This window comes from Sorghum bicolor, chromosome 1, assembly GCF_000003195.3.
Source record: "Sorghum bicolor cultivar BTx623 chromosome 1, Sorghum_bicolor_NCBIv3, whole genome shotgun sequence".
Classification (NCBI taxonomy): domain Eukaryota; kingdom Viridiplantae; phylum Streptophyta; class Magnoliopsida; order Poales; family Poaceae; genus Sorghum; species Sorghum bicolor.
This window is the reverse complement of record NC_012870.2, coordinates 68,008,508-68,031,105: the sequence shown is the minus strand read 5'-3', so window position 1 is coordinate 68,031,105 and position 22,598 is coordinate 68,008,508. Positions and strand designations below refer to the sequence as shown.

The 22,598-nt window shown below is 46.8% G+C and overlaps 5 protein-coding genes across 5 annotated transcripts; 4 read left to right on the top strand and 1 right to left on the bottom strand.

Moving 5' to 3' along the window:
* On the top strand, positions 1,516 to 2,493 carry LOC110432449 (glycine-rich cell wall structural protein-like). Its single transcript, XM_021452894.1, has one exon. The coding sequence runs from the start codon at positions 1,516 to 1,518 to the stop codon at positions 2,491 to 2,493; it is 978 nt and encodes a 325-aa protein (XP_021308569.1).
* On the top strand, positions 5,869 to 7,400 carry LOC110434341 (glycine-rich cell wall structural protein-like). The gene has a single exon (XM_021458202.1). It carries the CDS (start codon positions 6,146 to 6,148, stop codon positions 7,037 to 7,039), a length of 894 nt encoding a protein of 297 aa, XP_021313877.1. The 5' UTR covers positions 5,869 to 6,145; the 3' UTR covers positions 7,040 to 7,400.
* On the top strand, positions 11,376 to 13,721 carry LOC8083983 (GDSL esterase/lipase At4g16230). Its single transcript, XM_002467927.2, has 5 exons — positions 11,376 to 12,004; positions 12,143 to 12,273; positions 12,535 to 12,780; positions 12,864 to 13,119; positions 13,218 to 13,721. The coding sequence occupies exons 1-5, from the start codon at positions 11,734 to 11,736 to the stop codon at positions 13,439 to 13,441; spliced, it is 1,128 nt and encodes a 375-aa protein (XP_002467972.1). The 5' UTR covers positions 11,376 to 11,733; the 3' UTR covers positions 13,442 to 13,721.
* Positions 13,906 to 18,360, bottom strand: LOC8081071 (2,4-dichlorophenol 6-monooxygenase). The gene is made up of 12 exons (XM_021451402.1): positions 17,731 to 18,360; positions 17,368 to 17,634; positions 17,052 to 17,134; positions 16,825 to 16,960; positions 16,251 to 16,744; positions 16,105 to 16,152; positions 15,721 to 15,895; positions 15,522 to 15,634; positions 15,324 to 15,420; positions 14,950 to 15,169; positions 14,626 to 14,788; positions 13,906 to 14,537 (listed from the first exon to the last, which is right to left on the bottom strand). Exons 2-12 carry the CDS (start codon positions 17,567 to 17,569, stop codon positions 14,121 to 14,123), a joined length of 2,148 nt encoding a protein of 715 aa, XP_021307077.1. The 5' UTR covers positions 17,570 to 17,634; positions 17,731 to 18,360; the 3' UTR covers positions 13,906 to 14,120.
* On the top strand, positions 19,878 to 21,879 carry LOC8081070 (probable enoyl-CoA hydratase 1, peroxisomal). Its single transcript, XM_002467926.2, has 3 exons — positions 19,878 to 20,366; positions 20,779 to 21,061; positions 21,458 to 21,879. Exons 1-3 carry the CDS (start codon positions 19,945 to 19,947, stop codon positions 21,557 to 21,559), a joined length of 807 nt encoding a protein of 268 aa, XP_002467971.1. The 5' UTR covers positions 19,878 to 19,944; the 3' UTR covers positions 21,560 to 21,879.

Here is a 22,598-nt window from a genome sequence, read left to right as displayed (position 1 = left end):
AGTATATTTATACATAATATAATAAAAAATTATTTATTCATAATCTATAAGCATAATCTGACTACACAAAAAAGCTTCACTGCCGTATACATGTGCAAGAAAGCAAAAGAGATCACAGTAGCTTGTTGTACGTCGTAACAGCATCGGCCGCTTGCCGCACGGGATCAGACCACGCCCGTGTTTGCTCTGGGAGCACGAGCCATGGCCGTCGGCTCGTGAGGCGACGGCAGCACTCTCTCTCCGTGATAATTCTGTTGGTTTTGTCTCGGTAGATGCGTGCAGACGGCTTCCACACAACCGTTGTACGTGCCCTTAATGGTGGTGGGTTCGCTAAATCTGTGGATATACATGTCTGGATCAGGCGAGAGCTAGATAGAAAGCGCGAGTTTGCTTCAGGCAGGTTATTAGTAGCTTTCGTAATGTACCTTTGAGTTGTGAGTTTTTGACTGTGGCGTAGTATGCACGACTCCAAAGTAAAAAGAGTCCGTGCCACAAACCACAGGCCATGCGTATCCAGATAACTGATCTTTTGTGGCTACTACCTAGTACACTGCTCACCGGCTATCTATACTGTCGGCAGTACATAATGACAAAAAGTAAATTTTGCCCCACCACCGTTGTACGTATCAGTTCTGATACTGGGACACAGTGGGACTCGCTACGAAGCTCAAGACAGACACAGACCTGTGATGCGAAAGCGGCAGGTCTCACAAGTCACAACGTACCGGCGGCTCAGCACAAGCAATGTCCTGCGACCCGCGTGCCGGCCGCCAGCCGTGCGTGGGTACGTGATTATTACGTGTATATCCTTAAAAAAAAAAGGTGACTACCCTATACCGGTGCGACCGCACACCGCGCGCAGCCGGTAGGAAACGAAAAGCGCCGCGGCACCGTGACAGTGTCGCTCGCGGTGGCATGGGCGCATCGTCTTGAGTCTTTGCGCTGGCGCGCGCTCTGGCTCGTCAGTTGGTTGAGCGGCCGGCGCCCCACCCGGTCAAGCGCGTCAACATAAATGCACCGGCGTCCCCCGCGCGCCCCGTCCGCTCAGAGAGCCACAGCTCACCAACCGAATCCACTGCAAACGCTCATGCACGATCGAGCAGCCTCAAAACAAACACATTGCAAACAGTCTCTGTGCCGGGGCCCCTAGTCCCGGCCGTGGTAAATAGCCGCGAGACGGCCGGGCCGGGCCCGTCTCTGGCTCTCTGCTCGCCCATGTCGTGCTCTTCTCTGTCTGTTCCGGCGACGGCATCGGCATCCCGCACAGCGTGTCTCCTCGCTGGCGCGGCTTGCCTTTGGAGGCTGAGGCCGTGACAGTTGAGACGTGCTGCAACTACCGACATTAACTCCACGTACACATGCAGTCTGCTGCTAGCTAGCTTTCCACACTGCCCACTCGCTCGCTCCACTTGATCACATCGGCTCCGCGCATATATATAAGCATGCAGCGTCCTTCGCTGCAAGCATCAATAAGCAACACGCAGCTCAATTTACTCCACTGTCCATCTCATCGTCATGGGGAGGGTGGCGAGGCGTGGGAGGGCCTTGGAGCTCGCGGCATTGGCCGTGGTGCTGGCTCTCGGAGTGGCCGTTGATGCGCGGTTCCTTGAGACCCAGAACTTGGGCGGTGGCGGCGGTTTCGGCGGAGGCGCTGGCTTTGGTGGTGGTGCTGGGCTTGGTGGAGGAGGTGGCGCCGGTGGTGGATTTGGTGGAGGGCTTGGGCATGGTGGAGGTCTTGGCGGCGGGTTTGGAGGTGGAAAAGGTGGCGGCCTAGGTGTGGGCAGTGGTCTTGGTGGTGGCGGCGGAGCAGGCGGTGGACTCGGTGGAGGGCTTGGGCATGGTGGTGGCCTTGGAGGTGGCGGAGGTCTTGGTGGAGGAGGCGGCTTAGGCGGTGGAGCGGGTGGTGGACTAGGTGGTGGTGCTGGAGGTGGTCTTGGTGGAGGAGGTGGCCTTGGCGGGGGTGCTGGCGCAGGCGGTGGCCTAGGCGGTGGTGTTGGTGGAGGCCTTGGTGGTGGCACGGGAGGAGGGTTTGGAGGTGGTGTCGGTGCAGGTGGTGGTCTAGGGGGCGGTGCTGGAGGTGGCCTCGGTGGCGGTGCAGGCGGTGGAGCTGGAGGTGGTCTTGGCGGAGGCAGTGGCCTTGGCGGCGGTGCAGGTGGTGGATTGGGAAGTGGAGTTGGAGGTGGTCTTGGTGGAGGCAGCGGCCTTGGTGGTGGTGGTGGCCTTGGAGGTGGTAGTGGTTCTGGAATAGGTGGTGGTTTCGGGGGAGGCAAAGGTTTCAGCGGAGGTCTTGGTGGAGGTAGTGGTGGCGGGTTTGGCGCTGGTGGTGGAGCAGGAGGTGGTGCCGGGGGAGGGTTCGGTGGTGGTGGTGGCTTGGGTGGCGGAGGTGGTGTAGGAGGAGGGTTTGGTGGTGGTGCCGGAGGTGGCGCTGGCTTGGGCAGTGGCGGCGGCGGCGGTTTCGGTGGCGGCGGTGGCTTTGGCGGTGGACATTGGTGAATTATATTGTATATGCATTGAAGCATGGAGTTATTTTGTGATGCAGATAAATACTAGTACATATGACCAACCAAATCTTATGTTGTAATTTTAATTGAACTTCACCGTCTTCATTGTTGTATGCTTACAATTACTTATTCATCATCTTCGTTAAGGAATAAAGATATTGAGATGTTATGTTTGCAATGATAAGTACTTCTGTTCGTGACTACTACCATTTGAGACTAACCAATGTCTTTGTACAAACTATTTATTTTTATTGTTAGTCCGAAGTGATATTATAGAGTGACGTGCCAATAGGATTGGGCAATCGGTTGGAACCGACATTTCGGTTCAGTTTCATCTATTTTTTTTTAAAAAAAACTTCCATTTGCACAAAAATTGAAACCGATCGGTTGCAGAAAGAAAGAAAACCAACGATTTCAGCTTTGGATTAATCAGTTTGGTGGTTGGTGAAATTTCTCCTTCCCTAGCTAATGGCGCATGCTTCTTCTTGCTGCCTTGGGTGAAAGCCTCACCAAGCCATTGCTTAGTTGCCGTCTTTGGCGTCATACACGCATCATCGAAGAAGTGCTTGTGCCTTGGTGTTCTAGTCTTCTCAATAGCTGTTGTATTTGTGGTTGCATGCCAAAATTTGCCCTGCTGGAGCCTATGTAGTTGTGGATATGCCAGAGTCTCGCCTTTGTGCTACGGCCATTGATTTTAGTTTTAGTTATGTAAGGGTTTTACTCCGGTTTTTTGTAATTAGCCGGACGAAAGTGTTTTTGCCTTGTTTTTTTCCTAAAATAAGGTTATTGATGTGGTTATGTCACGATATATCAATATTATTCAGGTGAGGATTCTCTCCTATATGATTGTTCAAAGAAAACATTGAGTCCTTCGTTCCATAGAAACTGAAATTGGGCATCATATTATATGTGTATCGTTGTGACCTAACTCTACCGTTTGGTTCGCCCGAGAAACACATGAAAAAGTAGAGGAACCGAGTTTCTATAGTTTTCAGCACTGCTGCACCGTTTGGGACAAAGGAATGAGGCTGAATCTTTCTTCCAAAATGGTGAGCAAACATGTACTTTTAGAGGAATGAAAAAATCTATCCACTCTAAGCTGAGGGAATCGTTCAGCTCGCGCACTAGTTAACTAAGGCTGTGTTCGGTTGCCATGGTTTTGGTCCAGGAACCATTCCAGCTTATCAAAACTATGTAAATTAATAAAGCAAATTTATCTGAAATCATTGCAGGGACCCAAACCGGATCAACCGAACAAGCCCTAATGAAGCTCATAAGCCGGTGCTGTATCTGCCCAGCAGGATAGCTGGCGCCAAACATTGGATAAGCTAACTGATCAGGGCGGACATGCAATTAAACACGACGTGCTGTAATATCTTATATTAATCTATCATTAATTTAGTACTAATAATATTTATTATATTACTCACATGATTTTAATTTTCATATGGTACATGTTCCTGCGTTCCAAACAGTCTTCTCTCGTTCCTTTCCTATATGTTTTCTATTCCTCCGTTTGCTAATGCATTCCTATTTCTTTTCTATGTTTTCATCCATTCCTCCATTTTAGGTTTCTTTGTTCCAAACAAACCCTAAAATGTTCTCACCCAAAATAAACGTTAGTCACGATAACACGGTTGTTATTAGCGATCAAAGTTTACCACTTGCCTTGAGGGTCTAGATATGCTTACTACATGCTATATACAACGTACATTACCATATATAAATAGTAGAATTCTCCTAGTGTAGTTATAAAATATTACCACTATAGTCAAAGCACTAGAAAATCCCACTAGCTAGGAGACAGTTAGTAGAAAAGATTTATACTAAATTTTGAATGCTAAAACACTAAAAAAAATCCACTTTACTAAGAGAATTAGTAATTTGTGGTTGTGGTAGCACGTTTAATTTGGCCTGTTTTATGGAATACTCTACAGCGATCTCCAGACGACCACCACCAACTGTCCGTCAGTGCGAGCAGCTAGCTGAAAGCTACTCGTCAGCATGCAGTCCTTCAACGTACCTACAGTTCATATGAGCAGAAGATCGGTTGTTACACTGAACGAACGTGGTTGCTTTATATCTGATCTGATATACTGATTTGAGCTCAGTTTTGTCGTTGCTTTACAAGCAGACACGCGAGCAAGAACATTTGTATGTCCTGATGAACCACTGAACCCCACCTCTGTCCATCAAATCCGTGCAGAATTCAAACCGTCCGGCGAACGTCGGTGCTTGCCGCTCGTCCGACCAGCGGTGAGTGATTCTACGTACTACCTCTGAACATCTCACATGACGACACCAAAATATCAGGCCGGCCGGCCGCCGTTCTTGACGCAACGGCTTTACTTGATGAGAGCAGCTCGGTACACCTCCTCTGCACTGCACATGCAGGACTCATCAGGCCCGATCGGTTGTCGCTTGCTAGTCTGGTTACTGCTACCTGTTGCTAGAGCTCTCGATCGACATCGCCAAAATATCCATGGAATTCAACTGCGCTGCTGCTGTGACTCTGTGAGCCTGTGGTTCGTGTGGAAAATGAGAGAAGTAAGCAAATGGGACTGAAGCTCTTTTCTTTCTTTTTCTTTTCCTTTTTTTTTTGGGCCACAGTTCAGTTCTTACTTCTGGAGTTGCAGGCCAATTTCAGTTACAACTTACAACTCCATACTGTAAGGTAAGTAAATTGCTGATATATAGCCGATTGCGCAGATAAGCAAGCGTACGTACGTGGATGACTGCTACGCTTTGCCATATTTGGTTTACAGAGACAGTCAGACAGACATATACTTGCATCTTTAATTTCCAAGTCCATTGATCGATTACTGATAGCAGCGTCGACTGAGATATGAGTATATTGAATGAATATCATGGAAAAGCATATTCAGCTCGAAGAAAATCAACGCTCTATTTCCATTCTGGTAAACGACAGGCTCAACCATCTCCTCACGCAGCTCACCTCCGATCCGATCACTTCGATTTGGTTGTCGATCGGACAAGCGCGCGATATTATTCGCCGTTGGCCGCATCACTCGCCAGATCGCTCTCCACCGATCATGCATGGCGGTGCCCCCCGATCCCTCCGGCAGCCGAAGTCGCTCTGGCATGTGCGCGGGTAGTTGCGCCGTCGTCCCTCACAGCGCGCCGACATAAATGCAGCTCAATCTGCTATTCTCATCGTCGTCGTCTCCCCGTCGACGTGCAGGGAAGGCGAGGGACACGCACGTCGCAGCATCGCCCAGCGCCAGTGCCGCACCGCGCGGCGCGGCGCTCGCGGCTCGCCACACCCATCACGGTCAATGCGGCGGGCGGGGCGAGAAGACTTCAGCAGCCGGCCGCCCCGCTGTGAACTGGGCCTCCCAGTCAGTCCCGCCCAGCGACCAGCGCGCAGCTAGTGCCTGGTGCCTTCCCGCTCACCACCTGGCTGTCCTGAAAGCAGGGACGCGAGGCCGTGCGCGCGCGCGCGCGCAACCACCCTACTACGCATTAACTGGGTAGGCGACTACACGCCACTCTGCCCCGCTATATAAGATCACCGATAGAGCTCGGTCTTCTTCGTCCAGCGCTCCAGAGTCCAGAGCAGCAGCGTCACTACTCACTACTACTGCTTGGCTGTAGCTAGCTAGTGAACTCCTGCTTGGCACGACATGGGGAGGGCGCCGAGGGGTGTGTGGAACATGGCGTTTCTGGGGCTGGCCGTCGCGGTGGTTCTTGCGGTGGCCGCCGAGGCGCGGTCCTTGGAGAAGCAGAACCTGTGCGGTGGTGGTTGCGGGCTTGGTGGTGGGGGAGGGTACGGCGGCGGCGGCGGCGGTGGTGTTGGGCTTGGTGGTGGCCTTGGGCACGGTGGAGGGCTTGGAGTTGGGTTTGGAGGAGGGAAGGGTGGTGGTTTTGGTGGGGGTGCAGGCGGCGGAGGCGGCCTCGGTGGTGGAGCTGGAGGTGGCTTAGGCGGAGGCGGAGGGCTTGGTGGCGGTGAGGGAGGTGGTTATGGTGGTGGTGCCGGCGGAGGTGCTGGTGGAGGCGGCGGCCTTGGGGGTGGTTCCGGTGGAGGTCTCGGCGGCGGGCTTGGTGGTGGTTCTGGTGGAGGCGGTGGTCTTGGTGGTGGTTCTGGTGGAGGCGGTGGTCTTGGTGGTGGTTCTGGTGGAGGAGGTGGTCTTGGTGGCGGAGGAGGAGCCGGGGCCGGTGGTGGTTACGGCGGAGGAGCAGGTGCAGGCGGTGGCACTGGCGGCGGGTATGGCGGAGGTGCTGGTGCAGGAGGCGGCGCTGGAGGCGGCTATGGCGGAGGTGCCGGTGCAGGAGGCGGTTATGGTGGAGGAGCTGGTGGGGGCACTGGTGGTGGATACGGTGGAGGTGCAGGCGCAGGAGGTGGCTCTGGAGGCGGTTACGGTGGAGGAGCTGGAGGTGGCGCCGGTGGTGGCTACGGCGGAGGTGCTGGCGGAGGCTACGGTGGTGGTGCTGGCGCTGGGGGTGGCCTTGGCTCCGGCGGCGGCGGTGGTTATGGTGGTGGCGCCGGAGGTGGAGGTGGCATAGGTGGCGGTGTCTGATTCAACCTCTTACATGCATGCATGCATATGCGTGCATAGCGAGTGCATGCAAGGTCTCGACGCAGACTCCCTTGACAGGCATGCGTGGAGTCAACCTACCATGTGTGTGCTATACGGCTATACCGATCGATCCTGATCATACTCTCTGCATAACGATCTTAATACACAGAATAAGAATGTTGCATATGCGTCTAGTCTGTGATAATTGTATGATATATAGTAGTTTATACGGAGTATATATATACACTGCGTTAGTAGCAATCTGAAAGGTTGCTTTGTATTGTACTATTTTCATTATTGTATTTTGTCGAAATAAAGAAACTGTTATGAGCTACATAGAGTTCATATATGATATATCATATATGGTTGCTTGCTATATGCCAAATAAATGTGATGATGCGCTGGACGCGCCACAACAGAAAGAACTTTCCACTTAACTATTTGTGTAGCAATAACATGCACAAATTTTCGAGAATAGGAGGATGCGGTTTTTTTTCCTTAAGAGTACATGTCTTCACTCTTTTATTCACTGGATTCGATTTGAAAAATATATAAACACATATCTTAAAATAGTTTGTGTGTTTGGACACCTCTCGGAACGTGGGAAAGAGAGCACATGCTGCAAAATAAACTTCACCAGGATCATCGTCGGTTAGTCTGTCGAAGCCCTATCGCAACTAATCGATTACTCATGTTCATTCTTTTCCGATTCCGATTGACGGTAGCGCGCTGGTAGCCACTTCCTTTGGCGTTGATGACGACGAGCTACTTGGACGCCGGCCGGCCTCTTCCGGGAATCCGGGGTGAGAGCCGCCGCCGCGAGCCCGCGATGACGGCACGCGCTTGGACGGCCCGGATCGGCTGTTGCCTTCCGCTTGTTCCAATGCATACATGCGATGTTCCTCGAGCTGCAGCAATCACATGCACTTCCTGAGTGTCACCGGACAATCACAGAACCATCACCGTCGTGTTGACCGGCTGTTAAGTGTTAACCATCGAATGCAGCCACCAACTGGCTCTGTGATCACTGATCTTTACACGGCGTGCTTACTCGGTCGTGCCGGCCCATGGGCTCCAAGCCTCCAACCCGCCCTCGTTTGGATAGTGCGGACAAGCCTATGGGCTGATTAATTTGGGCTTACGGCCTTGTTTAGTTCTCAAAAATTTTGGCTTGTGGCTACCGTAGCACTTTCGTTTTTATTTAACAAACATTGTCCAATCACGGAGTAATTAGGCTCAAAAGATTCATCTCACAAATTACAAATGAACTGTGCAATTAGTTTTTATTTTCGTTATTTAATGCTTCATGCATACGACCAAAAATTCGAAGTGACAGAAAATCTTAAAATTTTTTGCGAACTAAACCAGCCTAAAGCCCTGAAACCAAGAGAGCACTCCGTACAATACATCATTGGACAAGTCCGTAAGGGCGTTCGATGCACCTCTGACCTGTCTTCAGCAGTGGCGAAGACGGTCGTCGTCCTCACCGTTCAGAAACTGCAGCATATCACCAATAGTTCAACACCCATGCGTTTCATGCAGATGCAAGCATGAATCCTGGAACCGGACATGCTGTGCTTGGGATGGCTGCTCAAAACCTGTTGCTTTTTTTCTTGTAAGAAAAGCCATTAAGGCCTTGTTTAGTTCCAAAATTTTTTGGTAAAAGAGTGTGACAAATATTGTCTAATTATAGACTAACTAGGCTTAAAAGATTCGTCTCATTAATTACAGACAAACTGTGTAATTAGTTTTTATTTTTGTCTATATTTAATGCTTTATGCATGTATCCAAAGATTCGATGTGACAAGAAATCTTAAAAAATTTTAGGTTTTGGAGAGGAACTAAACAAGGCCTAAGATGAAAATCTGCTGTAATATAGTGGATTCTAGGAGTTTTAGGATAAATTAAGAGATAATATAAAAAACATATATATCCTTATTTTATTTTCTAATCAGACGTTATCATCATGTGATAGATGATTTGTTGATAAATGAAGAATATTTAATACAAAAATGATTTTTGTCCTCAAAATAACATTATATTTGAGGATAAATTTTTAGTGCTAGAATACACGGAAGTAGTAGTACACCTTAATGCGCAAAACTGAAGTCGTATTACGAGTATGTAAATGCCGATGGGATGAATGGCAATATCATTATTACTCCTGTCTCTTAGAAAAAAATGCAATTATAAGAAACGTGTCAATCAAACTAGTCTAACTTGGATTATGTTTATAGTAAATAGTATTAATATTTATGTCTCAAAATATATTTATTGTGAAAATATATTCTTTAACTAAGTTAACAAATACTTATTTTGTCTAATGAATATTAGTATTTTTCCATATAAAATTTAGTCGATGTTAAAATTATTTGACTTCTCAAAATATGAGAATTGTAATTTTTTTTGTACTGAGGGAGTACTACTTGGCGTGCAACTTGCTTATGTTTTATTTGGGAGTTGGGAGATGAAAACAAACAAATTTATTCAAAAATGTACACTGCTACTATCTCTGTTCTAAAAAAAATATATGATTTTAGTCAAACAGGCTAAAAGCCTGACAAAGTTTATTGAAGAGTCGTAAAATTTATAATTCGAAATAGTTATACAACAAAACTCTAAAAATATTCCATGACAACTCTAATAACTATTATATATTTCGCAATAGTTATACAACAAATGATGCCACTGCCTCGAAAGTCGAATCACCTACAAGGCTGCAAGCCTTCAACAAAGCAAGGCAGACCATTTGTCTTATAAATTGTATTTTTTTGGTCAATCAGTATTATTTTTTTCTTATAGTAAATTAGCAAACAATATCTGCTATGACTTTTCAGACCAATAACAAGCTCTTGACCGGTTCGTTGCTTTGTTTCTCCTCTCAGCATAATTCCTAAACCCCTTTTCTTAGGCCTTGTTTAGTTCGCAAATTTTTTTTGTTTTTGAATACTGTAGCATTTCGTTTTTATTTTATAAATATTGTCCAATTACGGAGTAATTAGGCTCAAAAGATTCATCTCACAAATTACAGGTAAACTGTGCAGTTAGTTTTTATTTTCGTCTATATATAATGCTCCATACATGCGACCAAAGATTCGATGTGACGGAAAATCTTGAAAATTTTTACGAACTAAACAAGGCCTTAGCTTAGGAAAACGAAAGAGTTCCTTTACGGTACACTACACGATACCGGTCGAGCCACTAGTATGGGCGTACCGCGTATTTTCGATACGGTATGGCTTCTCGATCGCGTGTTTTGCTGCTCTGTTTCGTGAACAGGGGGTCAGGTATTCTATTTTCTTTTAAGGCCTTGTTTAGTTCCGAAAAGATTTTGGATTTCGGTACTGTAGCACTTTCGTTTGTTTGTGACAAATATTATCTAATTATAGACTAACTAGGATCAAAAGATTCGTCTCGCAATTTCCAGCTAAACTGTGTAATTAGTTTTTACTTTCGTCTATATTTAATGCTTCATGCATATGCCGCAAGATTCGATGTGACGGGGAATCTTAAAAAACTTTTTGCTTTTTTGGGTGAACTAAACAAGGCCCAAAGCAGCAGATGCCCGGGCGTGCTGCTGTTTCTGTCACCTGGTGCCTGCATAGATCTACAGGTCCCGATCATAGGCCTTGTTTAGTTTCAAAATATTTTGAATTTGAATCTTGCAGGGACTCCATTTACTCTGATGCGCCATAGTCCACGGTAAATTCACACTACGGCAACTCTGCAAGTGCCTTGTTCAGTTGGCAAAATTTTTTGAATTTTGAGCATCGTAGTACTTTCATTTGTATTTGGTAATTATTATTCAATCATAAACTAACTAGACATAAAAGATTTGTCTCGCAAATTACAGGTAAAGTGTGTAATTGATTTTTATTTTGTATATATTTAATATGGATGTATCACAAGATTCGATGTGATAGAGAATCTTATAATTTTTTTAAGAACTAAAGGATCATATCCAATCCAGGGCGATCCAGGGCTCGAGACCTGCCGCTGGGCTGGGCTGCCGACGCTGCCCCGCTTCGCGCTCCAGAAATGGGGAAACGGAATGAATGCTCGTCAGGCCAAGGCCATGCACGGATGCTCCTAAATGCGATGCGCCAAATGCGGAAGCCTCTGCATGGCGAGAGAAGCCGAATTCTATTGTATCACCGTCCGTCCCGGTGCCGAGAGCTCACGGGCAGCTGATGAAGGCTTCAGAGATCAGCAACAGGCAACCATTCAAATAATCAATGCCGGACGGGCGGATTTAGACGTGTACCGTGTACGTGTATAATACTTACCCGTCATGCGAAAACAATGCCATGTGTGGTTTTTTCATATAATGCTGCTCCCTCAGTCCCTCGCAACGACCTTCGCAGGTCACACGGTCTTTCCTCCCCGTCAGTCTCGGTTTCTTGGCGGCTTTCTTTGCGTACATCGTTCTCTGCTTAAACCTCTGTCTGCCATCTGTGGTAGTATTTGCCTATTTGCAGAGCTATTTGGTACTACTTGCAAGCATCAACCAAGCCTATTTCTGGATTATTTTCTGCAGCCACTTAGAGCTTAGATTCTGTTTCTCGTGCTTGCTATATAAGCAGGCAAAGCTTTTTCCCCTCGCCATCAACCTTCTCCTCCACTGCAACCAACTTCCAGGCTTCTATCATTTCCTCCCTGTCAGTCTCGCTGTGACACACTTGCCTCATCGATCGATGCGTCGGCCGCACGAGCATCGGCCTAGACTGGCGTCTCGTCTCGCTCTACTGCTGGCCTGCTGGCTCGCCGTGCTCGCTCGTACCCGCGCTGCCGGCGGCGTTGGCATGCCGGCGAACTTCATCTTCGGCGACTCGCTCGTCGACGCCGGCAACAACAACTACATCGTGTCCCTGTCCAAGGCCAACTACCCCCCGAACGGCATCGACTTCTTCGGCCACCAGCCCACCGGCCGGTACACGAACGGCCGGACCATCATCGACATTCTAGGTGCCATCCGCACTCAGTCTCTTTGCCTGATCTTTGATACTAGATGTTATGTTACTCGTACATTGCATTGCATTGCCTGCCAGTTGATTGCCCTCCTGAATTTCTCCACATTTTTCCTTTGGATGCATGTTTCTTCAGGGCAAGAGATGGGACTGGGAGGGCTCGTGCCGCCGTACATGGCCCCGGAGACCACGGGCGACGCCGTGATGAGAGGCGTCAACTACGCGTCCGGCGGCGGAGGCATCCTCAACCAAACCGGCAGTATCTTCGTCAGTACATGGCCTCCACCAAATCTGTTTCTGTGAAATGCTTATGTTTTACCCCAATGCTTATTAGCTTGTTCCCACGTATAATAACTTGATCATCGCATCTGCATGAGTTAGTTCTCCAAGACCTTCTCTTTCGCGTGAAACACAGAGCTAACAAGTAACCACGAGTCTGCTATCTACACAAAGAGATCATTTTGAATGAGAGACACAGGCAATGTAGTTGCCTTAAGCCCTTAACGCAAGCTGATCTGTGTTGGACAGGGTGGGCGCCTGAACCTGGACGCCCAGATCGACAACTACGCCAACAGCCGGCACGACCTGATCGCGCGGCACGGGGAGGTGGAGGCGGTGAGCCTGCTGCGGGGCGCGCTCTTCTCGGTCACCATGGGCTCCAACGACTTCATCAACAACTACCTCACGCCCATCTTCTCCGTGCCGCAGCGCGTCACCACGCCGCCGGTCGCCTTCATCAGCGCCATGATCGCCAAGTATCGCCAGCAGCTCACCGTAAGTATATATATATCTCAGCTTCCAGCTGCATGCAGCTGGGCAGCGCGTTGTTATAGCCGTGGTTTGCCGTGCGTTTGCAGAGGCTGTACCTCCTGGACGCCCGCAAGATCGTGGTGGTGAACGTGGGGCCGATCGGCTGCATCCCGTACCAGAGGGACACGAACCCGTCGGCCGGCACGGCCTGCGCCGAGTTCCCGAACCAGCTGGCGCAGGCCTTCAACCGGCGGCTCAGGGCCCTGGTGGACGAGCTGGGCGCCGCCCTCCCGGGCTCGCGCATCGTCTACGCCGACGTCTACCACATCTTCTCCGACATCATCGCCAACTACACAGCCCACGGTACCGCTACCAGCCGCACCATGAACATGAAGAAATAACCGGGCTAATTCACATGGGGATTCGGATTGTAATCTGCTGTGCTCGTGCACGATGTGCAGGGTTCGAGGTGGCGGACTCGGCGTGCTGCTACGTGGGCGGGCGGTTCGGCGGGCTGGTGCCGTGCGGGCCGACGTCGCAGTACTGCGCGGACAGGTCCAAGTACGTGTTCTGGGACCCCTACCACCCCAGCGAGGCCGCCAACGCGCTCATCGCCCGCCGGATCCTCGACGGCGGACCCGAGGACATCTCGCCGGTCAACGTGCGCCAGCTCATCGCCACCTGAACGCAACCGGTGGATGGATCACCCAGCCGGCGGAGTAATTTGGATTCATTTTTTTGCGGTGATTGGACCCTTCTTCGGTGTAACATCATTTTCCGTGCTTAGCTAGGTAGGAGAAATGTATGATGGTTGATGGTATCTCGTGCGCGTCGTTTTAGCTCGTTTAGGAGTATTTCTGCTCGTTCTAGTTTTCCATTTGACCTCTTCTTGCGACGTGAACTCGTGACATGTTTGGCTGTTACAACCAATAAAAAAAAGTGTCTAGATGATTTGAGGTATGAAATGCATCGGATGAGGATTGGTTTGGTTCCATCGTAAGAGAACCGTAGGAGACCGCCAGCAGCAGCAGCCTTTTTCAGTCAGCGGAACAGGGCCTGATAACCTGGGCCTGGTGCGTACAGCTTGACCTTCGTGCAAGAGACAATCTATAGGAATCACACACAAATGGTCGGCGAAGCGCAGACATATGAAGAGGAAAAATAATGCGCGATTAAATTAAACGAGCAGCAATACTTTTACATGATTTATCTCATTGGCTCACGATTAAACTAAAACCGCAGTCATCTGGTCTGTCAGAATTCAGTCCAAATTTGGTTTTAGCGAGTAACTTGTCAAATATAATGATTTGCTATCCTAATTCACTGATGTTGTATGTAAACCCAATCACTAAATGAAAGGAAATTTACAAATTCTTACACCTATTTAGGCACAGAACATGAGAGAATACTCTCCTAATTTCTGATTCAGCATCCCTGACCCTGTCCGATTCTGTTCGCCATGCTATGTGCTCATCAGGCCTAACCAAAAGGACATTTTTCCTACTAATCCGACACATCTCCCACCATGAACTACCAGACACCCTAGGTACTTCCTCAACATCGATGTAGTTTGTCCAGGGCGCCAACTCAGACCTGCTCTCTTCCACTTCAGCACCAGTCGAACCTCTTGGCCACATTACGCATACTTTGGCTGATAGCTTAAGCTCATCTGCTATCTTGAGGGTGGCACGAGCAATCTCATATGACTCTTTCACTGGTGCAATGATGAGAACAAACTCGAGTTTATCCCCACTCACTAGGTCCAGCGTTGAGAACATACCCTTTAAGAACCCATCACAGTCGCAATGTAAGCAGCAGTAGAAGGGATAGCTAAAACATGTGTACCAATCAGGTGTCGAAGGGACAAACCTCACTTGAAGCAGGCAGTCCTCTTACTAGCATGTGGGGAAGCCGCGAACCAACCTTAGCAGATGGGATGTACTCTCTTGATGCCCTCTTAGAATGCTGTAGTTTTCCTCCTTCCTGAGTCTTCTCATAACTAGCTTCAGGAACAAGGGCACCTTCTTCATAGCTGAAGGCAGAAGTGAGATAGACAAAAGAAAATTTACATATTTTTCAGCATTCTGATAAGATGGCCAGATCAATGAAATACATTCATGTCCCATCAACTAAGCTGAAAGAAATAAAGAACAGGTTGTTTTTTTAGGAACACTCGGTTGTAAAGGGTCTTACACGAAGCCAAGATCCTCTGCAGGGAACTGCAGCTGAAGACTTTTGCCTTCATCAAGAATACTTCTCAATCTTGATAGTCTCAAGGACCCAAGGGGATTTTTCTCATTCAGGATATAGTCTGAGACTTGTGCCCGACCAAGGGAAAACAATCCTTCCAGAACTGCCTTCTGTACATTTCTCGGAATGATTGATCCCAGGCTTCTATTTATAACTTGATGCACTGAAAATGTGTGTAAACAGTACATAAACCAGAATGATGATGGGAAAATTGCAGGGTAGCTTATAGTTGCATACTTGTATCTGTTGTCAACATCTACAATGAAATAAAAAACAACAAAGTGTCTACTGCCTTCATGCAGGAGAAGGACATTTACCTGAGTTTGCAATAGTTGGATCAAGGCCAAGGGTCGCAGGAATAGACATAGCTGCCTTGAAGTTCTCCACACTAAGTTTTGTATTGAAAATTGCAACCTGCAATAAGAAAGCAATTGTATCACACTAAATTAATTCTATAATTTAATAGTAGAGAAATTGATATTGGATGAACAGAAAGCTTGTGAGAAGAATCTAACAGGCCGGCGCTCTGACTCATAACTTTGTAATATTGATGGAGAGGCGGCACCATTCAGCAGCAAGCCCAATTTCCACGCCAAATTATGTGCATCCTGGACACCAGTGTTCATTCCTGCAAAGAAATCAGAATATGCATGTTTCTGATTTTTGGACTTCATATCCATATAGTAAGAAAAATTAACAAAGTAAACCACTAACCAAAACCACCGGCAGGAGGAAACCGATGAGCAGCATCACCAGAAAGGATTACTCGATTGTTGCAGCAGATGTACTTCTCTGCAACTTCAGCATGCATTGCCCATGGTTTTATGTCTAAAACATGAACATCTGCTGGCTCCCATCCAACTAACTTGACAATAATTTGCTCACATACCTAGAATCATGACGAAACTTGAGATTTAAGCTGGGGTACATATACCCATCAAATTTACACTGTAAATTCACCCATGCATACCAGATTCAAATAGAAACAGCACATCACAAGAATTTCATAAACAAATGCTGAAACACGGTTGGATGCAGAACATAGGATTTCAGTAGCTTATAAACTAGAAGCAAGAAAGATGTTAGAATGAGATCCACCTTAGCGCTGAAATCTTCAAACATCTGCTGAGGAGGATAAAATGGAACCTGAAAATAATAAATGTAATATTAATACACAAGAGAAATATACAATTTTCGAACATCTTAAAAGTTAAATCTATCTAACATCATAAAGGTTGGAGTACCTGCAATACAAATTCCCCATTCTCCAGGTCATGTGCAACTAGTACACCAATTGCACCTGGATTAAAAACAAAGAACAGCATCCCTGGCCTCTGACTGGACAAATACCTGCCTAGATCTTTGCTAAGAAAATGCACACTGACCAGTTTCTGCAAGTCCCTTTCACCTTCCATCGATATACCTGCCAATTCACGCACTGTACTTCTTGCGCCATCTGTCCCTAGAAGAAGACCACAGTGCAGCTTTCTCTCAATTATCCTCCCCCCATTGTTAACTGACACTCCAACCAGAATGCCCTCATCAGTCTGCTGAAGGGATGTGCACTCGTGTCCCATCAATATCTTGCTTTCCAGTACCAGATCTTGCGTTGAGTTGCCAGTATCACCAGGAAAGCATGTCTGGAAACCAATTCCTTCAAGCTTCTTGAGTAGCAAATCGACTAACTTGTACTGCGAGAAATGTGCAACGGAAATAGGACTAATGACCTTGTCAAAATCTGCCAAAAATACTTGTCAGAAGACATACACGGCGAGGTGCAAGACATCAAGCACTCGACATGAGAAGAACTGAACTGGCCTTCCTGTTTCATGTGATCAACCGATCCAAGGACGGAACCGGAGAGTGAAGTACAGTAGACGAACTTCCTCCACAAATCTACCGGTGGCTGGGACCTCTCAATGTCCCCAGCCAAACCATCCAACTTGCGGAAGATCTGAAAACACCAGCCATCCGTGAAAGCACCACCCAAACAACACACATTAGTCAAAATGTCGAAGTTAGAGTGCATTAGTAGACATACACACCTCCATTGTGCGGTTGTTGATGAAGTGTGCTCGGGGGTGCCTAGTGAATTCCACATTCTTCTCTATCACCGTGCATTTGATCCCTACAAGATTTGAATAAAACATTAAGTAACTGCATCAATGGTTGCTCCTTATTCACAAGAATTTCCGTGACTTCTACCAAAATCAAGCCACTGAGCTCTTCGAATCCAATTAACACTCGACACTAGAGAGGAGACTTGGTTTATCACATTTGTCCCATGAACTTTCGCCCAGCTCGCCTACATCAGAAGCGCTAATTGGGAACATCGATGAGCAAGTGGGACGAGTTTCTTACCGAATTTGGTCAGGAGGAAGGAGAGGACGAGCCCAACTGGACCAGCTCCGACGATGAGTACGGGAAGATGCGGCGCGTCGCCCCGGCCTCCTCCGCCGGCTAGTGACGAGAAGAGCGGGCTGTGGCAACGGCGGAGCCACCAGAGCGCGCCCTGGTGCACCGAGAAGAGGCCCCCGCGTCCACCTCCGGTGATCGACGGCATGGATGCGGTCGATTCGATTGGGGGCGTACGGCCTTCGGCGTCGGTGGTGGAATAGGCTGCGCCGCCTGCAGAAGGGGTTCATTCATGGGTTTAGAAGGTGGACACGAGTACACGACTGCACAGCGAGGTATTCCTCAGGCGAGAGCCGCAATTGTCGCTACCTGTGAGGAGAGCCGTACGCGAGCGGGCCCCACCAAGTGTCAGACTCCTCGGTCGTCCCGTCTCGCGTCCCTCTTTTGCTGGTTGCGGATGCGGCCAACCGCTCCCGGGCCGCCGCGCGCGTGGGCAACCGCTGCCGCCGCCGGCGGCGAACGGGCAGCGCGGAGCGTGGCCAACTAGGGGCAGCGCGCCGGAGAGGGCGGGCGTCCGGCGCCCGACGCCGGACCCAGGTGGCGAGATGCTGCGCGCGGAGGAGGCCTAGTAACCTGAGACGGACCGCGAGGTGGAGCACGGTATCGCCGCCGGGCGCCGCCGTCGAGCGGGACAGAACCAGAGTACCAGACGGCGGTGGAGAGATGGGCCGGATCTAGGAGGAGGAAGGAGACGGATTTGGGCTGCTCATTTACTGACCTGTAGACGCTATGTACTTGGCGTGGGCCGTTCGCGGCCGGACAGCGACGCCCGCGATTTGGACCACAAAATGGACCCATATCGGCCCATCCCAGTCTTATCTCACATGGAAGTTTTGACCATATTCTGGGTGGGCATTTGTATTTGTTTTACATGTCCTAAATAACTTACAAAACTATCGTTTATCTCAACCAAAGATTTTTTTTATTTAAGGAATATAACGTTCTGGCCTCCATTGTGCACAATTGAATGGGTATAATCAATCTACCACATGAGTCACAAAATACGAAACAATAAAACGGAGACTCAAGTCTTAACTTCATTCCTACCCCATTACACAACTTGTTCTAACAATTCCAACCCCAACCTTGTCATCTCCATTAAACGATTGTATTCCTCTAGTGAAGACATCAACATTCAACGCATACAATCGATCCTCAACACGAAAATCTTCGACAAGCAATTCATCTTTCTTGACAAACATTTGTGTTCATCAATCACCAAAAATCCAAAACCAAAATTAATAACCACATATGTTCAACTTCATTCTCTACAACAGTAAGAACCGATAATTAAAATCCACATATGTTCATCTTCATATACCAGTGCAACTCTCGATAAGTGCTGACATTTGAAAACCGAGACACAGTGACGACTAAATCCTTGCTGACTTTAATAAGATAACTAAAATTACATAGTTTTTAAGAATCCTCAAAAGAAGTCACGAAATCTTGATATCTAACTCTATCAAATATGAAGCTAAAATATATGATATATTTATGAGTAAAATCTTTTGTGCTATCGATAAGTGCTTACATGTAGAATCGAGACACGATGACAACTGATTCCTTGCCAACTTTAATAAGATATTAATATTAAATATTTTTATGGATCCTCAAAAGAAGTCACAAAACTTTAATACTACGGACACATGGTAGTATGAACCTAAAGTTATATGCTACATTTAAGAGTAAATATTTTTGTGCATTACAACGAAAGAAAAAAAATATAAAGGTTGTACTTTAATTCAATTTGGAATCAATAGAATATTTTCATATTGCTAATATTAATAACTTAAATTATGGATACATTGGTCATGATAAAATAAAATATAGTGTTTAAATTTTATAGAAACAATAATAAATAAATAAATATCTTATATTGTTGTTCTTGTTTCGGGCCGATCGTTTGTAATTGCTACAATCACTCACACATCAAAAGTATCACCTAACAGTTTAAGATGTCGTGACTGTCGAAGTACAGCGAGCTTAAGCGAATAGGTTAAACTTTTAATAAATTTTTTCTTCAGTTGTTAGTATATATAATAAATAAAATTCACAAAAATATGAAACTAGAGTAGGAGCCATGATTTGGATGCTAAAAGTGGGAGTTGCTTTTGACCAGTCCCTTCATATTTTTATGGCGTGTCCTTCATATTTTTATGCCGTGTCCTGGGCTCCATTCCAGAAGAAGGCAAGGCCTTAGTTTTTTTTTTTTGCTTTGATCTACTATAGCATTTTATTTTTATTTGACAAATATTATTTACGACTAACTAGACTTAAAAATTTGATCTCGTAATTTTTAGATAAACTATATAATTATTTTTTATTTTTTATATATTTAATGTTGTATGTATTTGCTGTAAAATTTAATATGACGAAGAAATTTTTAAAAAAAATTTAATTTTTAGATGAAGTAAACAAGGCCAAGTCAAAAGGGACCGCTAGCCGGAGCATAGAAAGCGGCACAGACCCACAAGACGGGTACACCAACCCGAGACGCTAACCCAAACCCAATCAGACCGAATGGGCGCCGCATCACCGGACTCCGGCGACCTTATCGTGGTGGAGCCGGCGAGGCCGGGATCTCCGGTAGCCGTGGTGACCATCAACCGGCCCGCGGCGCTCAACGCGCTGACCAAGCCCATGATGATCTCCCTGGCGGCTGCGTTCCGGCGGCTGGGCGCCGACGACTCCGTGGCCGCGGTCGTGCTCGCGGGCCGCGGTCGCGCGTTCTGCTCTGGGGTGGACCTGACGGCGGCGGAGGAGGTGTTCAAGGGCGACGTGAAGGACGTCGCCACCGACCCCGTCGCGCAGATGGAGCTCTGCCGGAAGCCCATCGTTGGCGCCATCGCCGGGTTCGCCGTCACCGCCGGGTTCGAGATCGCCCTAGCCTGTGACGTCCTCGTCGCCGGACGCTCCGCCAAGTTCCTGGACACCCACGCCAAGTACGTCTATCGTCCTCCACTTCATACAGATCATGATATGCTCGAATCAGTAAAGTGTAATAACTTAGCTGCTCTTGAGACTAGGATAGCAATTAGAGGCACTCTTTGTTAGTTTACTCGATTAGTTTTCAGCTATGTTTGGAACTTTGGGATATACGGAAGCTTGGTTGGAAAACTAGAGCTTTCGGTGTTTTTGTTTGGTAATTTTGTAGTTGAACACAAGATTGCCTGAACATAGTTCCACAGAAGCTGTAGTATTGCGCTTTTCAGCTTTGGCCAGAGCAATGGAACAATGCGCTTGTTCTCCAGATCATTGCTCAGTACCTTTCCACTCCAATTTATTCATGCCATTGCCTTTTAACCTGTTTACTTCACTGCTGTGCTCTAATCAATATCTGTTCTTGTGATGTAGGTTTGGGATATTTCCTTCCTGGAGTCTTTCACAGAAGCTTTCTCGCATCATTGGGCCGAATAGAGCAAGGGAAGTGTCACTAACTTGCATGCCTGTTACTGCTGAAATGGCAGAGAGGTGGGGCCTTGTTAACCACGTCGTGGATGACAATGAGGTGCTGAGTAAGGCGATAGAGGTTGCCGAGGCTATTGCGAGGAACAACCGCAACTTAGTTGTATTATACAAATCGGTTATAAATGATGGGTTTAAGCTGGATTTGGAACATGCTCAGGCACTTGAGAAGGTTCGAGCTTCTACATTTTGTGGTGCATTTTACTTGCATTAATGGTTTTTTTGATCAAATTGACAAGTTTAGCTGATTTTGTGTGGTAGTTTAACTACAAAATGTGCATATGTCATTGGAAAACTATGGGTGCTCCGTAGAAGTGTTCATCTAATATCCTCAGGGACCTTAACAAGGGACACTTCAATTCTATTTTGGTGATACCGGGCAAAATTTTGAGCTGAATATTTGTTTTTACTAGTTGTTGGTTGATCCTGAAAGCCAGGTGTGGTCTATGGCATTCTGTTGGTATTATAAATAGAAGTTAGTACAGGTTTCCTACATCGTGTCTATTTCATTGATGAGACTATATTCAGAAAATGCATAAGCTTATATCTTTACGGTTCCAATTTTCAGGAAAGAGGTCACAACTATTACAATGGAATGACAAAGGAGCAATTCACGAATATGCAGAAATTCATCCAGGGCCGGAGTTCTAAAACACCATCAAAGCTGTAACTTGTTGATGACATTTTCCGTGGTCCGTGTACGATGTACAACTACTGAAAGCGTGTGCAGTAGTCTGAAAAATAAAGATGCCGGTGTGGCAATATACAGATACTGTCTTCTCATATTATGGAAAGAGACATACTTCTACCTAAGTTTACTAATCAGTGCTCACGAGTCAGGACCTTGCAAACACGTGTTGTAGTTAGTTGCCAAACCGTGTTGCTTTCTCTTTTCTGATGCTAAAACCGATCAGGTGCTGGGAATATATTGTATCTTCCCTGTCTCCCATCTTCCGCAAGTGGTTTAATGGAAAATGGTGTGTTGAGGTATACTCTTGCATTTTACGTAGAACATATTTTTGTAAATTTTGGAAATCTTCGTTAGGATAAATATGTGGGAAATCTTGGCAAGACGAACACTAAGAAAGCAACGACAGGCGGCACAGCGTAAGTGCGGCTGCTAATATATATTCTTGACAAAGTTCCAGCAAAGCAGACAACCCCTAAACGGATTCAAACTTTGAATCTTGTCACTGCAGTGCGTCACTTTTCCAACTGAACATTAGATTGAAATATATAAGATTCAAAAAGGGCTCATGCCTTAAGCCCTGAACACGTCAAGCAACAAGCTCGACGTTGACCGTATCTGTAGAGATGCACTAGCAAAGCTCCTATCACTTGATCTGCGATAGGGCGATGTCCTTAACAGCAACTTGTCCAAATCAACATGTTCCAATGCGTTATTATCCATGTAAAGGAATGGGTACCCTATTTTCTCCAACCCAAAATTCGATAGTACAGCAACAATATTATTTCACTACATATGTCATAAACAATAGACTCACAAAAGGATGTCGAACCGATCAATTAGCTGTGTGAATTGGTGTCTCAAAGAGTCTCCAACGACCAATTTAAGTACTAGTCCTAATATTTTAAAATACAGTCACATATTATAAAGCTACTGCTAATAATTAACTAAAAATGGTCAATTGAGTAACCGTGTTTTAGAAAACTATTACCCATAATTAAATTAAAGAGGATATGTGGAA

Excerpts from the sequence above, each read along its gene's own strand:
- LOC110432449 (XM_021452894.1), top strand. The coding sequence starts at position 1,516 with ATGGGGAGGGTGGCGAGGCGTGGGAGGGCCTTGGAGCTCGCGGCATTG.
- LOC110434341 (XM_021458202.1), top strand. The coding sequence starts at position 6,146 with ATGGGGAGGGCGCCGAGGGGTGTGTGGAACATGGCGTTTCTGGGGCTG.
- LOC8083983 (XM_002467927.2), top strand. The coding sequence starts at position 11,734 with ATGCGTCGGCCGCACGAGCATCGGCCTAGACTGGCGTCTCGTCTCGCT. Across the intron at positions 12,274-12,534 it reads ACCAAACCGGCAGTATCTTC|GGTGGGCGCCTGAACCTGGA; the intron begins GTCAGTACATGG and ends TGTGTTGGACAG. Across the intron at positions 12,781-12,863 it reads AGTATCGCCAGCAGCTCACC|AGGCTGTACCTCCTGGACGC; the intron begins GTAAGTATATAT and ends GTGCGTTTGCAG.
- LOC8081071 (XM_021451402.1), bottom strand. The coding sequence starts at position 17,569 with ATGCCGTCGATCACCGGAGGTGGACGCGGGGGCCTCTTCTCGGTGCAC. Across the intron at positions 16,961-17,051 it reads TCAACAACCGCACAATGGAG|ATCTTCCGCAAGTTGGATGG; the intron begins GTGTGTATGTCT and ends TGGTGTTTTCAG. Across the intron at positions 14,789-14,949 it reads GCAGAGGATCTTGGCTTCGT|CTATGAAGAAGGTGCCCTTG; the intron begins GTAAGACCCTTT and ends TTCTGCCTTCAG.
- LOC8081070 (XM_002467926.2), top strand. The coding sequence starts at position 19,945 with ATGGGCGCCGCATCACCGGACTCCGGCGACCTTATCGTGGTGGAGCCG. Across the intron at positions 20,367-20,778 it reads TTCCTGGACACCCACGCCAA|GTTTGGGATATTTCCTTCCT; the intron begins GTACGTCTATCG and ends CTTGTGATGTAG. Across the intron at positions 21,062-21,457 it reads ATGCTCAGGCACTTGAGAAG|GAAAGAGGTCACAACTATTA; the intron begins GTTCGAGCTTCT and ends TCCAATTTTCAG.